This window comes from Leptopilina boulardi, unplaced genomic scaffold (genome assembly GCF_019393585.1).
Source record: "Leptopilina boulardi isolate dan_hultmark-lab unplaced genomic scaffold, ZJU_Lbou_2.1 LbouV2_38, whole genome shotgun sequence".
NCBI classification, from domain to species: Eukaryota; Metazoa; Arthropoda; class Insecta; order Hymenoptera; family Figitidae; genus Leptopilina; species Leptopilina boulardi.
This window is the reverse complement of record NW_026137951.1, coordinates 1,145,296-1,163,193: the sequence shown is the minus strand read 5'-3', so window position 1 is coordinate 1,163,193 and position 17,898 is coordinate 1,145,296. Positions and strand designations below refer to the sequence as shown.

The 17,898-nt window shown below is 24.6% G+C and overlaps 1 protein-coding gene across 1 annotated transcript in view; it reads right to left on the bottom strand.

Annotated features, from left to right (window-relative positions):
* The window catches only part of LOC127288101 (putative uncharacterized protein DDB_G0279653), a 48,669-nt gene extending 32,786 nt beyond the window's left edge, over positions 1–15,883 (bottom strand). The window contains exon 1 of the mRNA XM_051315359.1: positions 15,727–15,883. Coding sequence (XP_051171316.1) covers positions 15,727–15,743 — 17 coding nt within the window. The 5' untranslated portion in view covers positions 15,744–15,883. The remainder of the gene's footprint in view (positions 1–15,726) is intronic.
* Positions 15,884–17,898: the final 2,015 nt, after the last annotated feature.

Below are 17,898 nucleotides of genomic sequence, written 5' to 3'. Positions count from 1 at the left end.
TTCGGGCTCTTCTAGGTTGCCCGAGCCGCGCTTCCGTTTCTGAGCCTCCATGACACCGCGATGTATCCGCTTCTCATGGATACGCTTCCTTCTTGCGTTCCTCCTTTCCCGATTTTCTTCTGCTGCACCTATAGTACACTGCAGAATTTCATCCTTTCGGTCCGCTTCCTGGTGTTTAGCCTTAGCTTCCTCGATAATGGTTTGAAGGCTTACTAAGCCATCCTTTATCGTTCGGTTCACGTTTTTTTGAACCTCGCAAGACTCAGCCATCTTCCTTACTATTTCTTCGATCTTTTTAAGCATTTCAGCTTCCTCAGATCTTAACTTCGCGCAGCTTTCGCGCTCTTCGTTGATGGCTTCAGCGTCGATTTCCGATGTCACCAGACTAGTAGCACTTATGCTGCTGCTGATACTACGAAGACTCGACGTACTGCCTCTTCTGCTCCTCTCCCCTTCCACGATGATCTGTGGAACTATCAATGCGTTGTTGCCCCCCTGCATCCCAGGGCCACCAGCCACCGCCCCCACGTTAGACGCTTGACGATCGGAACCGGTGAGAGATTTAGCCGTAGCATTACTCCGCAGGTACACTTCGGAATTTTTACAATCGCTCATCATGTTGACTTATTTTCTTGCTTTTGCTGGTGTTTGGTTCGCGCCGGCTATTTGATTTCACCGATACCACCTATATCTAGGAGGCGTGCCCTTATCCACCACCTAGGGACGCGCCCGATGGGGGACCAGCAACCCCGCGCTAGGGAACAATCACGAGGAAAGTCTATAAATTATTTCGACTGTATGTAATACAGATTTAACGTATACATCACGAAAATAAGTCATTTTTTTAAGAAAAAAAAAATAAATCAGTGCAAAAAAATAGTTTACATAAAAAAAGTACAGTTAAATTAAACGAAAAAATTTTTATTTTTTGAAAATTTTACAAATTTTAAATAAAATTTAAAACAAAAATAAAATTATTTTGGAATTTTCAGAGATGGTTTTTTTGAAATTAAAATGATTAAAAAATATATATATATATGAAGATGAAGGGATGTAGTTAAAAATTAATCACGAGATTAATGAGCGGTTTGGCAGCGAAGCGTGTCACGTTAAGAAATGCAATTTATGAATAATATACAGTATATAATGCCAACTGCTGGACATTGCAACTGTACGAAATATACAAGATTAACAATTTATCATATCTTCTTATAGCCATCGCCGATTATTTCAGGTTTGCGATTATGCAAGTGGCAATCTTCCTGGGTGGCACCCCCACCCCCCTCAATCTCTTAATTTTTTTTTAAAGCCATCGCATCAGAAGCTTCACACTTTTACATTTTTATATTCGGGAAGGGAATTTTTTTTTCTTTTCAAATCATTTTTATTTTTTAATTAATTTAGTAATTTTTTTATTTAGTAATTTATGTACTAACTATGGTTATTAATTTGATAATTTATTAATAAATAAATAAATTACTTACTATAGTAATTAATTTATTAAGGAGTAATTTGTTTATTAATTTAGTAATTTATTGATTAATTTGGTAATTTATTAATAAATAAATAAATTACTTACTATAGTAATTAATTTATTAAGAAGTAATTTGTTTATTAATTTAGTAATTTATTGATTAATTTGGTAATTTATTAATAAATAATTAAATTACTACTTAGTTAATAAATTACTAAATAATAATTTATTTATTTATTATTTAGTAATTTATTTATTAACTATAATAATTAATTTATAAATTTAGTAATTTGTTTATTATTTAGTTATTTATTTACAAACAATAGCAATTTATTTACTAATTAATAATTTATTTTTTTATTAATAAATAAATAAATTACTACTTAGATAATAAATTACTAAATAGTAATATTTATTTACTAATTTAATAATAATTTACTAAGTAGTAATTTATTTATTCATTAGCAATTTGTTTACTAATTAGTAATTGTTAATAATTAATAATTTGTATCACTTAATAATTTTTTTTGTACTAATCAGTCAATTTTAACCACAATTTAAATTGAGAGAACGGTTAAGTTACAAGTTAAATTAATTTAGTAATTTATTTATTAATTTAGTAATTTATTAATAAATTAATAATTAAATCACTACTTAGTTAATAAATTACTAAATAATAATTTATTTATTTATTATTTAGTAATTTATTTATTCATTAGCAATTTGTTTACTAATTAGTAATTGTTAATAATTAATAATTTTTATCACTTAATAATTTTTTTTGTACTAATTAGTCAATTTTAACCACAATTTAAATTCAGAGAACGGTTAAGTTACAAGTTAAATTAGTTAAATTAATTTAGTAATTTATTTATTAATTTGGTAATTTATTAATAAATAATTAAATCACTACTTAGTTAATAAATTACTAAATAATAATTAATTTGTTTATTATTTAGTAATTTATTTACTAATTAATAATTTATTTATTTATTAATAAATAAATAAATTACTACTTAGGTAATAAATTACTAAATAGTAATATTTATTTACTGATTTAATAATAATAATTTGTTTATTTAATAATAATTAATTTTTTTATTATTTCTGTAGTTTATTTATTAATTTAGTAATTTATTCATTAATTTGTTTATTATTGAGTAGTTATTATTCATTTTAGTAATTAATTATTATTTACTAAGTAGTAATTTATTTATTCATTAGCAATTTGTTTACTAATTAGTAATTGTTAATAATTAATCATTTTTATCACTTAATAATTTTTTTTTGTACTAATTAGTCAATTTTAACTACAATTTAAATTTAGAGAACAGTTAAATTACTAAATAACAAAAAAAAAAAAAATACAAAAACAAAAACAATTTTCGATCATTTTCTCTCGTCTAGTGAAAAATTAAAACAAATGACGGGCACCTCGTTTATTTACACAATTTTGCAATATAAAGAATTTTTCAAGTAAAATGAGTAATTCACGTTTATAGATGTGTGCAAAATTTTGCCCTCAGGAAAAATTCGAAGGATGAAGTTGTGTGTGGGAAAGAAATTCATACTCTTCCCGCATCAAGTTTTGCGAGGATGGTCGGTAATTTGTGGAAGGGTTACCCCCAGGGCACGTCCACTGCGATACTTCGAATATACACACACACATTTATATATATATAGTATTCTTCACGAGGTGAAAAAAGAGGGCGGAGAATGTTAATCTCGTTGGAAATTTTTTTTTTTGCATCAAGCTCTATATATACTCTCACGTAATCGTTGGTTGTGTAATTTTTTCTCTCTTAGCATTTGTTTCAATTTTTACTTTTAGAATTTTTTTTTTTTTTATAGAAAAAATTATTTAACGATTGTTTCTAATTTATAATATGGTATCTTTTAAAAAGTCACGTGTAGAGATTTATTTTCGCGGTATATAGAAAAACAAATTGTGCATGTTAAAATAAGAGAAGGAAAATTGTCTGACTATTGAGGAATGAGACTACTTACAAGGGAAAAAAGATTATACATCGTGTTTTACTTTTCAAAGAGAGAGAGAGAGAGAAAAATTGTTTTTAATGAATATAGTTAAATTATAGAAAACTACAAAATTCATTCTATATTATTATTGATGATCTTCTTTGCTTGTATTAATTCTTATTTGGACTTATTTTAATACTCGCTAAGGTAAATTACATACATTCTCGCATGTATCTTATTTATACTCTCAATATCTTTTTTTAGTTAGAAAAAATATTTCTCCCATTAGGGAATCGGAGAAATTTTTTTTTTTTTTTTTTTTTAATGAATTGTACCTGTCTTTTTGTAAAATATGTGTTTATAAACTGGCTGTATTTGTGAAATTTAATTTTTTAATTCGCTTTGGTTATCGCGCGACTTGTGAGAAATACTTTCCAAGAATAATAAATTTTCACTTCGACAGTTTTCGCGCACTAGACCGTGTCCATTTGCTTCTACTACTATATCAATCGAAAACAACTTGAGGTGTATGTCAGAGAGAGGTGTATTATTATCTCTTTAACGTCACAGCATAGCTTTTATGACCTGTTAAAGCCACACACACACACATACACATAATATGCAATGAAATCTGATTATTATATACTGTCTTTAAATGAATTATAAAAGAACGATTTTCGAGTTGGAGAAGAAGATAAATGCTCAATTTTAATCCTAGTATTTTTTTTAATTAATCAAATTATTTTCGAAAATATATTTTTTCATTGGAATTATTTAATTTTAGAAATATTAAAGAAGAATGTCATTTTTCGTTTTAACTGTGTATAGTGGACTTTGGAAATTGGAAAAATAGAATTATAGTTGAAAATAGCCGCAGGCGTTAGGGCGCTTGTTGCGGAAATTCAGGTCGAGGGTTCGATTCCTCCCAGGGGTTTTGGGAAAAGTTTTTCTTTCTTTTATTCTAATTCTAATTATATTACAATAGAATACCAAAAATAAATACATTATTAGTAATAACCGAAAATCTTAGCAAATTAAAATATATAAATTGTCAAATTATATAAATAAAAAAAAACTAATTCTAGCGGTGAAAAAAAAAAAGTTGTATTGTCGTATTCTAAAAATAAAAATAAAATAATAAAAAGTTAATAATTAAATAAGAAATAAAAAGAAAAAATCAAAAAAAAAATGAAAACTTAAATAAAAACAAATTCTATAAGAATAGATAATTTACTAATTAATAATTAAAATTAAATACATATATATAAAAGTCAAATAACAATTATAATTTTTTTATTTTTGTAAGCCACTTGTTACATAAGTAATTAATTTAAAAATATCAATAAATAAAAATAGATAAGAAAAAAGAAATAGTATTAATTTTTTTATTAATAAATAAATAAATTACTACTTAGGTAATAAATTACTAAGTAGTAGGTAATATTTATTTACTAATTTAATAATAATTTACTAAGTAGTAATTTGATTATTAATTCAGTAGTTAATTTATTAATTTAGTAATTTATTTATTAATTTAGTAATTAATTATTATTTACTGAGAATAATAAAAAGTTAATAATTAAATAATAAATCAAAAAAAAATGAAAACTCAAATAAAAACAAATTCTATTAGAATAGATAATTTACTAATTAATAATTAAAATTAAATACATATATATAAAAGTCAAATAATATTAATAATTTTTTTATTTTTGTAATCCACTTGTTACATAAGTAATTAATTTAAAAATATCAATAAATAAAAATAGATAAGAAAAAAGAAATAGTATTCAAAAAGAAATATCTAGATAAGGAAAGTATAATTAAAATAAATAAATAAAGAATAAATAATAAAATTAAATTAAAAATATAAAGAATAAATAAAAATAAATATTTAAAAATAGATAGAATTGAAAAAAACTCGAAATATTGTTAAAAAAAAAATTATTTTTCGTTTAAATTGTGCCTAGGGGAGTCTATAAATATTAATATAGAAAAAATAGAAATACAGTTGAAAATAGCCGCAGTCGTTAGGGCGCTTGTTGCGGAACTTGGTGTCAGGGGTTCGATTCCTCCCGGGGTTTTTTGGGAAATTTTATTTGTTCTTTCAATTAAATTCTAATTATACAATAATAATTATATCTTATTTTTTCATCGATATTAATAAAATTTATCTCTTGATTAAAATGTACAACACGAAAAATAATAGACACGTGCTTTGTGATTAGAAAAATGAATTCAATGATACTATGTATGTTTTTTTTTGAAGAAAAGTGGTTTTCTATAGGGTATAACTTGAATGCCAATGCGGTTGTTTGCGGTACATGGTTTAAGAACGCGAGACTCGCATACGCGTCGATACTCGTTTATGTACATATGTATATATATATATATGTATGCATCATGGCTATCTTGTCTCCGCCTACGTCTGTCTTTCTCTATGACCCTAGAAACACTTTGCGTAACGGTGCATCCTCCTCTATTATGTCACTATTCGAAATCGAGTATATAGATACCGCAATATAAAGGCTAGGAATCGGTCACTCCTGCGTGAGAACGCCACTTGCTTTTCGAACCTAATGCCACATTTCCTGGTTTCAATTTACCTTCTAATTGGATTTTCCACATAAAACACTTCATTGCTATATACGCTTGCGTAGAGAAATATCTTTAATTTTTAAATAAATAAATTTTTTATTTAAAAATAATATTTATTAATTTCTTATTTAATAATATTTATTTATTATTTAATGATATTTATTTTAAAAATTAGTTTCGTAATATGAATCTTTAATAATTTGTATATTTAATTATGTTGACTGGGATAATTTTTTTTTTTTTTTATTTTCAACATTTACGATTATGAGTGACGGAAATTAAAAATAATACCCTATCATTATTTCATATGATAATTATACCATTATGTGATTAGTAAACGCAGTCAGTTTATGTAGATTTTTTTTTAAAGGATTTCTTTGACATATAGAGACTATAATGTGTTTCATTAAAACTCCCATTTTGTTTTTAGCGTGCATCCAAGTAGTTAGGAATTAGCAGACAAAAAAAAAAGAAAGAGCAAAGAAAAAAGTCAGCCCCAGTCGTTCAGACCAGGCAAAAGTCTAATTAATGGTCAGCGAAAACGATATACCTTGCGGCTGCACTACTTTAAAATACATATATATAGTTTATATATATATATCCCACCCGAATTCTTCATTTGCATGCAAAGAATAATTAGTTATTGATGTTGCCAAAGAAAAACTTATCTTCAATTCTGTAAAACATTTTTTACTTTAAATTGATTATTAAAAAATATGTTCATGTAATTCAATTTTTACATATATATATATATTCTAATTTTGAATTAGCGTTCAAATAATTAATGAATTAATTAGCTTTTAAATAATTAATTAATTAGCATTTTTAATAATTTATTTATTTATTAGCGTTTACTAATTTAAATTGGTAAATAATTTCTGCTAATTTTTAGTCATTTTTCACTAAAACTTTAGTAAAAAAAATATTACTACATCGAATAGTAATTTTTTACTAAAAATTAGTGAAAATTTCTACTAATTTAAATATTAGTAAACCAATTTTCACAAAAAATTTAGATAGTAAAAATATATAAAAATTTATCTTCAATAAGGTTTTCATGAAACAATTTTTTAATTTATTCTATGAATGTGAATTAGCAAAAATTCTAAATAATTTGAATAAGTGACTTACTTTTTGCTTTTAAATTAGCTAAATTTTACTAATTCGATAGTAAAAAAATTTTTTAAGATAAATTTTACTAATTCGATAGTAAAAAAATTTTTTTAAATTAAATTTTACTAATTCAAAAGCAGAAAGTGAGTCACTAATTCCAAAATTAAACTAATTAATAGTAAAAATAAATTTTTTTTTATTACTATCGAATTAGTAAAATTTAATTAATTTAAAACCAAAAAAAAAAGTGAGTCACTAATTTAAATTATAGTTAAATTTTTTACTCATTTTGATTTAGACAGTAAACGAATTTTAATTTTACTTTTATAGCTGAATGCAAAATTATTTCAAGTAATAATAAAAAAAAAAAAAAATATCAACTTAATTCTAAATGTACGTTCTATAAAGAGAGCAAAAATAAGCAAAAAAAAAGAACCCTTTGAGATCACATTCCCAACATTCTTTGAAGTTTATATCTTCAAGTTAAACCAATTTTTTTATTTCACAAATCGTTGATCATATCAAATGATAAGATCATGTAAAATTTATAGAAACGAGTATACTCATTATATAAAATATACATATAATATATTTTTTTTAAATTCAAAAATTTTACACACAAAATTAAATTGGAATTTGGAAAATATTTCTGTCGAATGTTTATTTAAACAAATGAAAGTTCTGTCAAATGAAAATTCAATTAAAAAAGAAATTCTGCATCCAGAGAATTTATATATATTTGTCTCAGAACCAAATAAACATTTATTTGATTTAAATGAAAAATTTTATTTACGCCAAATAAAAGGCGTAAATATACGTTTATTTAACTAAAATATATATTATATTTGGTTCAAATAAAGTATTTCTCTGGGTGTGTTAAATGAATTTTGAGTTAAGTAAAAATTCTCCAATATGAAAAATCGCGGTTATTCAATCAAATATAAAAATTCGAAGAAATAAAAATTTTAATAAATTAATTTTAAGCTAAAAATGTGTAGTAATTAAATTATTTAATTGTAAAGTATTTTTATAATCAAAAAACCAATAAACACTCTCGCTCATTCGCGAATTATTATTATTATTATAAAAATAAGAAAAAAAAAGCGTGACATATACATTGTATCGCGTGATGCACATAAATTCTCTAAATAAGAAATCTTGTCAGATCATTGGATTTTCCCTGATGTCTTATATATATATATATATATAAAATAAAATACACGGGCAATGATGATCAAGTCACGCGTGATACACAAGATTGCTGTCGACTAATTGCTACTAATAACAAGTTATCAATGGCGCTTGTAGAGACGGAAATAGAAAAAAAAATCCCTACATCTTTCATAAAGATAGAAGTGTCGTGTACAATTAAAAATTTTTTTTTTTCTCTTCCAATTTTAATTTTTTTTTTTTTTTTTTTTCTTTAAATGCTTTTTGGAGCGAGACAACGAGTTCCCTTTTCTTATGGAAAGTACTTGGAATATTCTGAGAATGCCAGTGAAGCATCGAGGAGTTGAACCGATGCGCCTATGTGCGCCTGTCGGTATTTTAAGTATTCGCTCTCTCGCAAAACGACGAGATGAAAAGGTTCACGATTTTCGCTCCACACATTTCATCAGGTTGTAAATTTCAAGAGTTATGTAATAATGTGGAGGGGGGCGAGAAAAAAATTTCATATAGAGCAAGTCCGGCATAGTTCAAAAAGTTGTCCGCCTACAATATATAAAATCTCGGCTGGAAATTTGTGGGGGCCTTCGGTTATTTAATCAGGAAATTGCCATTGGAATTTGAAAAAGGAATCTAGATTGCAAGAAAAAAAAAATTGCAGTGGAGATTTTTTTTTCTTCTATAATATGGACAAAATTATAATTAAAATACGAGAGTTTAATGGTTGGCATCGAAATATAAGTAAATTGTTAAAAAAAAAAAAAAATGAAATGATTAATGTAAAATTTATGTGAAATAAATTTAATACAATGTGGAGGTTAAATCTGTGGTATGCGTTTGATAGTGCGGATTTAATGGTGAATGTCTTTCTACAAATGGTGCGATCCATACACACCGTTTATGGTAGGCAAGAGTCCATTTGTTAGCGCAGGCCTCTTGAGAAAACGGAAGCTGCGAGGGGTTGCCACTATGGATTAGGGCTATTCTGCAGATATCGTTAACCGCTTCTGATAATATGTGCAAATATACACAGCAAAAAAAGAGGAAAAAATTCCTAAGAATCTCCCCGCATATTTTATGAGCTGGAAAAATATTCTGGAATTTTTTTATACCCTAGTTTTTAATTTATATTTACATTTTAATTGCATAAAATTTATGTCTATATTATAAAATTTTTATTTAATAGAATTTTTAAAGAGAAACGAATTTTTATCAAGCAGAATTCTCATTTAACACAAAAGTCTAAGCAGTCGAATTTTTAATTGGTTTGAAATTTAGCAGAATTTTTAATTGACTGAATTTACGTCGATTTAGCAGAATTTTTATTTAACTGAATTTTTACCCAACAGAATTTTAATTTGCATTAATTTTTATTTTGCAGAATTCACATTTAATAACAAAAGTCGATTTAGCCGAATTTTTATTTAACTGAAATCATGTCAATTCAGTAGAATATTTATTTATTACAGAATTTTTACTCAACAGAATTTCATTTCGAATCAACTTTCATTTAGCAGAATTCTCATTTAACATACAATTTTACGCAGTCGAATTTCTAATTGGTTTGAAATTTAGCAGAATTTTTAATTGCCTTAATTCACGTCGATTTAGCGAAATTTTTATTTAACTGAATTTTTATCCAATAGAATTTTAATTTTTCAAAATTCTCATTTAACAACAAAAATCTATTTAGCCGAATTTTTATTTAATTAAGAATTTAGCAGAATTTTTATTTAACTGAATTCACGTCAATTAAGCAGAATATTTATTTAACATAATTTTTATTCAAACGGAATTTTATTTGGAATCAATTTTTATTTAGCAGAATTCTCATTTAACATAACAATATATTTAACAGATATTGCAATTTAAAAATTTAGCAGAGTTTTTATTTGACTGAAATTTTTCTGAACAGAATTTGAATTTGAATTAAATTTCATTTGGCACAAAAATATATTTAACCGAATTTTTAATTAATTGAAAATTTAGCAGAATTTGTATGTAACTGAATTCACGTCAATGAAGTAGAATATTTATTTAACATAATTTTTACTCAACAGAATTTCATTTCGAATCAACTTTCATTTAGCAGAATTCTCATTTAACATACAAGTTTACGCAGTCGAATTTCTAATTGGTTTGAAATTTAGCAGAATTTTTAATTGCCTGAATTCACATCGATTTAGCGAAATTTTTATTTAGCTGAATTTTTACCCAATAGAATTTTAATTTTTTAGAATTCTCATTTAACAACAAAAATCTATTTAGCCAAATTTTTATTTAATTAAAAATTTAGCAGAATTTGTATGTAACTGAATTCACGTCAATTAAGAAGAATATTTATTTAACATAATTTTTACTCAAACGGAATTTTATTTGTAATCAATTTTCATTTAGCAGAATTCTCATTTAACATAAAAATATATTTAACAGATATTGCAATTTAAAAATTTAGCAGAATTTTTTTTTAACTGAAATTTTTCTGAACAGAATTTTAATTTGAAATAAATTTCATTTGGCACAAAAATATATTTAACCGAATTTTCAATTGATTGAAAATTTAGCATAATTTTTCTCAACAGAATTTTTAAATTGAATTAATATTTGTTTAATAGAAATTCTCATTTAACACACATCCATTAAGCCAAATTTTTAATTGGACGAAAAATTGTCAGAATTCTTATTTAACTGAATTCGTGTTAATTTTGCAAAATTTTTATTTAACTGAATTTTTGCTAAACAAAAAATTTAATTGAAATTAATTTTCATTTAGCCTAATTTATATTTAACAGAATTTCCATTTAGTCGAACTCTTAAATATTAGAATTTCTATTTTACAGAATCTTCATTTATCAAAACTTGCACTGCAAAATTCTTTTAATATTAAAATTCTGTTTTGCCTGAGAATTCAGATAAATGAAAAATTCTGCTAAATGCGAATTCAATTCTAAAAATGAGAATTCGATTTAATATTAATTTTTCTTTATAAATTTCAGCTAAATGTAAATTTGAATTTGTATAAAATGAATTCAATTGAAAATTAAAATTCCAAATTTTACGAAATGACAAAATTTATATTCTTCTTTTATAATGTGAAAAATCAAAATTGAAGAAATTTGGAGAAGGTCCAATTTTTCAACGATGTATCGAAATATTTCATTTTTTTTTTCCTCCGCCATTATGTCTTATTCCACTTGGCTATACATTTTCATTCGCTTTTTCGACGAAATCGCAGTGGCACGTACGTGCAACAAATTTTTTTTTTTCCTTCGTTTTCTTCCTTTTTTTTCCCCCTTATGGCAGTAGTATATATGGAAGTCTTTCACCCCCACAGAGTACAGTACGGATGACTAACACTGTAGACAATGTGGGGACCTTACATGTTTGACATGCTCACATGCATGAGAAAATTGTATATATATGTATATGCGTGTGTAGGTGATGTGTTACCGGTTTACGTGGGCGAGAGCCCTTCGTGATTCGACGAACCATCGACAAAAAAAAAAAAAAAAGAAAGAAAATGCACAACGACAAATAAATGCGCGGGAAAAAAATTACTTTTTTAAAATTTATTATTTATTTATTATTACAAATTTATTATTTAAAAAAAGGTAATAATATAATTATTATTAAATATAATTTGTATAATTAATTTAAGTATGTTTTTCCATTGTAGGACAGTATAAAGTAATTATGTGAATTTGATTCCAAATTTTTGAAATAATTTCTGTTTTTATCTAGTAATTTTATAGCGTAGAGGTTATTTATTATACAAAAAAAAATTGAAAAAAATTATAGTTGTAACAATTTTAAATAAAAAAAAATAAATAAAAAACCAAAAATTACTTTAAACATATATTTATGTAAAGAAATAATATAGTGTATTATAATAATAAAATTTAACCGCATCTTTTTGAAATTTTATTTTGCAAATTGTTCTTTTTAATTAAATTCTCATTTTTCAAAAATATCGGTATCTGAAAATATTTTACTGAAATAAAATAGGTTTTTTGAATTTACAATTATTTACAATTGTTTACAACATTTTTGTAAATTATATTTACAAATTTTGTTAACGAATTTTATTTTAATTTTAAATATAAATAGAATAAGGAAAAAAAATTCTCACCTCAAAACAACGATAAGTTTCATTAAAACAGAGAAAGTTTTCGTTATTCTAGAGAAACATATCGCTATTCCAGGTAAAGAGTTTTTTTTCCATGCAGCCACAGTTTTCCTAAAAGTTTCAAATTGAGACCAAAAATTGCATCAAATCTTTGCAACGTTTTGATGCACATAAGTTATATCAAAAAGAGATCGTTTTGTGTATCATTTTTAGAAATGATACACGAAACGGTCTCATTTTTTGATGCAAAAAATTTAATCAATTTATATCAATCATGGCCGAATTGAATCGACTCAAAATTAAACGAATTTTTTTCAGATATTTTGGTAATAGTACAATTGCGGAGATCATTTCACTATTTAATTTGAAAATGAAAATAACAGAAAATCAAAGACAATGTGCAATTCGATAATTAAAAAGTGACAGCTTATAAACATAACCTAAAATGCATGAGAAAAAATTTGTCGATAAAATCAATATAGCCGAGCTTTTTAGAAGGTAGATGGCAGCACTCATCTATTTTCTTTCTTTAAATTTTTTCTAAATCGTTTTTATAAAAAAACAAAACTGCCATCTACCTACTAAAAAGCTCGGCTATATTGATTTTATCGACAAATTTTTTCTCATGCATTTTAGGTTATGTTTATAAGCTGTCACTTTTTAATTATCGAATTGCACATTGTCTTTGATTTTCTGCTATTTTCATTTTCAAATTAAATAGTGAAATGGTCTCCGCAATTGTATTATTACCAAAATATCTGAAAAAAATTCATTTAATTTTGAGTCGATTCAATTCGGCCATGATTGATATAAATTGATTCAATTTTTTGCATCAAAAAATGAGACCGTTTCGTGTATCATTTCTAAAAATGAGATCTCTTTTTGATATAACTTATGTGCATCAAAACATTGCAATAGAAAAAGATACAACCAAGTTTACTGTAAGAAAAAAAAACTTGACAAAATAACATTTTTAGAAAAAAAAAAATAATAAAATTTTAGAAAAATGCCTCTTTTAATTTGAAACATAAGAAATAATTTTAATTTTAAAGTAGAATTATTGAAAAGAATTGAATTTGAAAACGCACCTGTTTTATATATAAATAGATAAAATATGATGCACGTTTTGAAAGTGAGACAAGTATATGTGATTTGAGATATTATTCTATTTAAGAGATTTGATGCGAGCTCAAGTGATGTAGTACGCTTATATGATATAGTAGACGAGGTATTACTGTAATCGGTAAATTTTATCATGCGCGGTCACAGCTACGGGCGCTAAAGAGGCTTATGTGCCCAGTTGTATATAGTGTACAATATAACGTATGGTATATATATATATACATATAAACTTTATACAGTCAACGTGAATCACGTAACGGCTTTGCTACGAATCAAGGAAATTTATTACCCTCCGCCCCTCAGATATAGAGTCAATATTGACAAAATTGCTATGGTAACTTTATTCCCATCCATATAAGATATATTCGCAACGAGATGATAAAAAAATATTTACTCACTGAATATTTTGCATTTCTTTTTTTTCAGATGCCCGAAGAGGATTATTAACTTTCATTATACATCGTTCGTCGTTGTCGTCGTCGTCGTTGCAGCAATGTCCCAATGTGAGTTTTTCAATATCTTTTTTATTAATCTTTCATTTTCATATTTTATATTGGCAACAAAAAAAAATTTCAGGTTTTTTATTTTTAAACTAACTGATATTAATCAAAATTATTGCTATAGAAATTAATTCAAATTTATATAATATATAAATTAATTTTTACCAATAAAAATATGAATTATCGAAATTTTTAAATTACCTGATTTTTAAAGTTGAGTGAATCTTTCTATAATAACTGAATTTACAAGTTGATTAAATTACTAAATTATTTAATTAAATTTTTAAATAATTAAAAATTTTTATATATAGGGAAATTTATTTTAAAAACTGTTTTTTAATATTGAAAATATTTATTTAAGAAAAAAAACGTGGAAACTTTTAAACGATTTTGTTTAATAATTATTGTGATTTGAAAAAAAAAATTATTATAATATTCCAAAAGCAGAGAAAAGCAATCAAGCAAATTTTACCAAAGTTATTTACATTTCGAGTCCCTTTCTCCTAAATTATACAAATTTCGTCCTGAACAAACTCATAAACGACTGCATGTCCTGAAGCCATAACCCTGTGTCTAATAGAAATTCTAAGAGGAGAAAATTCAGGTTTTTTTTTTAAATTTTTAATTCGTTTCGCTATCTATTGAAACCTTAAATAGATGCTTTACAATATTAAATAAATTCTTTTTTTTGTGTACTTGAATAATTATTCGCTTGATATTTTTAAATCTTATCATGTAAAAAATAATTTACAAAAGAAATTCAAATTTTTAAAAAATTATTTAAAAATTTCAATTATTTATTTAATTATTCGTTTAATTATTTATTTAACTATTTATTTAATTATTTAATTATTTAATTTGTTTTAATTTTTTTTTCCATAAAATTTAATTTTTTTATAAATTAATTTAAAGGAAGTGAAATAGAAAAATGGTGACAATTTTAAATAAACAATTTAACATTTTGAAAAGTAAATAAATTTTGAATATATACAGTCTCGTGATCAGGAGACATTAATGCCGAACACTGTCGGATCCCATATAGTGATATTGATAGTGACAGAGAGGTAGAATATATAGAGGGAAAAAAAAGTCGATCTATTTAAAAACGTTCCAAAATTCCATTACCATTGTAATTCAAAAATATTGTCAATTGAGTCCGCATACAAATGAAACGTTTATTTCAACAAAATCCCTCTCCACTATAAAAAAAAATCGAATTTGAAAAAGCTAGTTTTTAAATAAAAAATAATTATAATGTTAGAATTAAATAAATAAAAAAATAATAATTTTTTTATACAGACCGTTTATGTTTTCACTATTAAATTATAATTTACAATAATTTTTTTTCATTTATAATTATTATAATTATTATAATTATTAATAAACATTTTGATTATAATTATTAATCTAATTTTTTATAACTATTATAATTATTTACTATTTAATAATTATAAATTATAATTTTAAATAAATAATTAATAATAAATTAGTTATTTATTTAATTAATAATTTTAAATATAATTTTAATTTTTTTACTAAAATATACTAGTACCTAAAAAGTGGAAAATTAATTTTTTTTTTTAAATAAAAAAATAAATTAAAATTGCATATATGGTAGAAAAAAAATTATCAAGTCTTGACGTTTTTACCTCAGGGAATTGTGCATTTTTAAAAATTGTCCTCTCAACTGCCAGTCTTGATTAAAATATTCACCTCTTCCGCCACGTGTATAGTTAAACTAAAAACACGAAACACGTTTTACGAAAGATCAGCCATACGTCCGCTCAGATTGAAAGCGCGTTAACAACTGAGCGCTGAGAGTATGAGCTCGAGTTAAGAAGACTGAGGTTTCCAACGAAGATTCCCGAACTCGATTACACATATATATACCGTTTTAAAAATTAATTTTTATTGTTAGAAAAAAAAAATTATATTGATGCTGATTTTTTATAATCGCGAGCATAAAAATTTTATGTTCCTCTAAAATATTTATATATATATATATTTCCGCAAAAATTAGTTTTCGATTATTCAAATCGTATTCGCCCACATTGCGAATTATTATAATGCGTTTATTTTTTTTATATCACTAAAAAAATAATTTAAAATTATTTTACAATTTTTAAGGGAAAAAAAATTTTTTTTTTATTGTTATAACGTTATTGTAATACGTAATAATAATAAAAATAGTAATAAAAATAATAATTATTATTATTGCAGTAGTGATAATAATAATAATAATTAATTTTATTTATAATAAATGAAAATTTTCATTTTTTCCGAACTGAAATCTAATTAAAAAATAATAATTATATTTTGATTCGAAAAATCCAATTTTTTATTTATAAAGCTCATGTATACGTTTTTAATTGGGTTTTTTTTTTATCTTCCCTATGCGAGCAATAATGAATACAATTTGCATTGTTGGCGCATAAAAAGTGCTCATCAGGAAAAAAATAATCTCTATATGTACCTTTACATAATGAAATCATTTTTTTCTTTTTTTATTTCACATTAGAAGTTTATCGAACTCCATATCGGAATAGTAATAGAAACCTCCTATACAAATATAAATAATCCTCAAGGATAAATAATTCTCTTTCTTTTTTTTTTTACAGAACACATTATCTTTTTTTTTTATTTCTTGATTAATAGTATACATAATCGATGCACGTGTTCGCAAAGGATTCTAATTACTCGTCACGGGATTGAAATCGTGTTCCAGTGTCCTAGTTTTATGAATAACGCATTTATTTTCCCAAAAAAAAAAAATACAATTTTTACTTTTACAAAATTAAATTTATTTAGAAATGGAAATATATATTTCGAGTTCCGAAAAATTGGACCCCCGGAAATAAAAATGAAATGTAATCCTTGTCTTAAATTTAGAGAAATTTGCATAATATTTTTCGGAGTAATATACTTGGTTTTATTTTGTTTCTGCTTCCTTTGAGGCAATGGTGAAAAGATGAAAGACACCCCTGTTATATATATATATATATATATATATGCGTATGATACACGATCGTCGGACGTTTCAAAGTTCCTTTCCTTTCAGGTTCCGTTGATATATCCTACCGTGTGCGCGCACTTGTTCAGGAGAAATTCGTTCGAGCCGACAGCTGATCAAAGGACTTCAATAAATGCAACAAACCCATCGCCCTCCTCCTTTCCATTCCGCGCATTGATCCCGTAATCACTTTTTGCCAGCCTTGGCACAGGTTCACCATACGTATACCTGTTATTCAAGAAATTGATCCCCTTTTGCTATTCAAAAGCAAATTCTATTTTTTTTTCTTTTTTTTTTTTATCCTACTTATTGGTATAATATTCATTTAATTCACTTATTTTCTCATTCAGTTTTCTCTTGCGTTCAATATATATTAAATAACAAAGTTATGTACAAAGTATATACTCTTATACATTGTATCCCCTTGTGAATTGTATTTGATTTTTTTTTTTTTATAAAATGGTTAGCAAAAAAAAAAGAGTAATCAAAATAAATTATTCGATACTGAATCATCTTTTTAATTAAAAAATGAAAACCAAAAAATTGGTTTTAATACAGTTAGTTAATTCAAATAAAAATTATTTAGTTCAAGTATAAATATTTTGATAATAGTCAAGTAATCGAATTACTAAAATTAAATTAATGAATATAGTAAAAAAAAAATTTTTTTTTCCTGTCGAATTAATAAAATTAAACTAATTCAAAAGCAAAAAGTATGAGTCAATATTTCAAATTAGTTAAAATTTGTACTTATTTATTAATTATTAATAATTTTTGGGTGATTTTATTTAAATAATTTGACGGGATTATG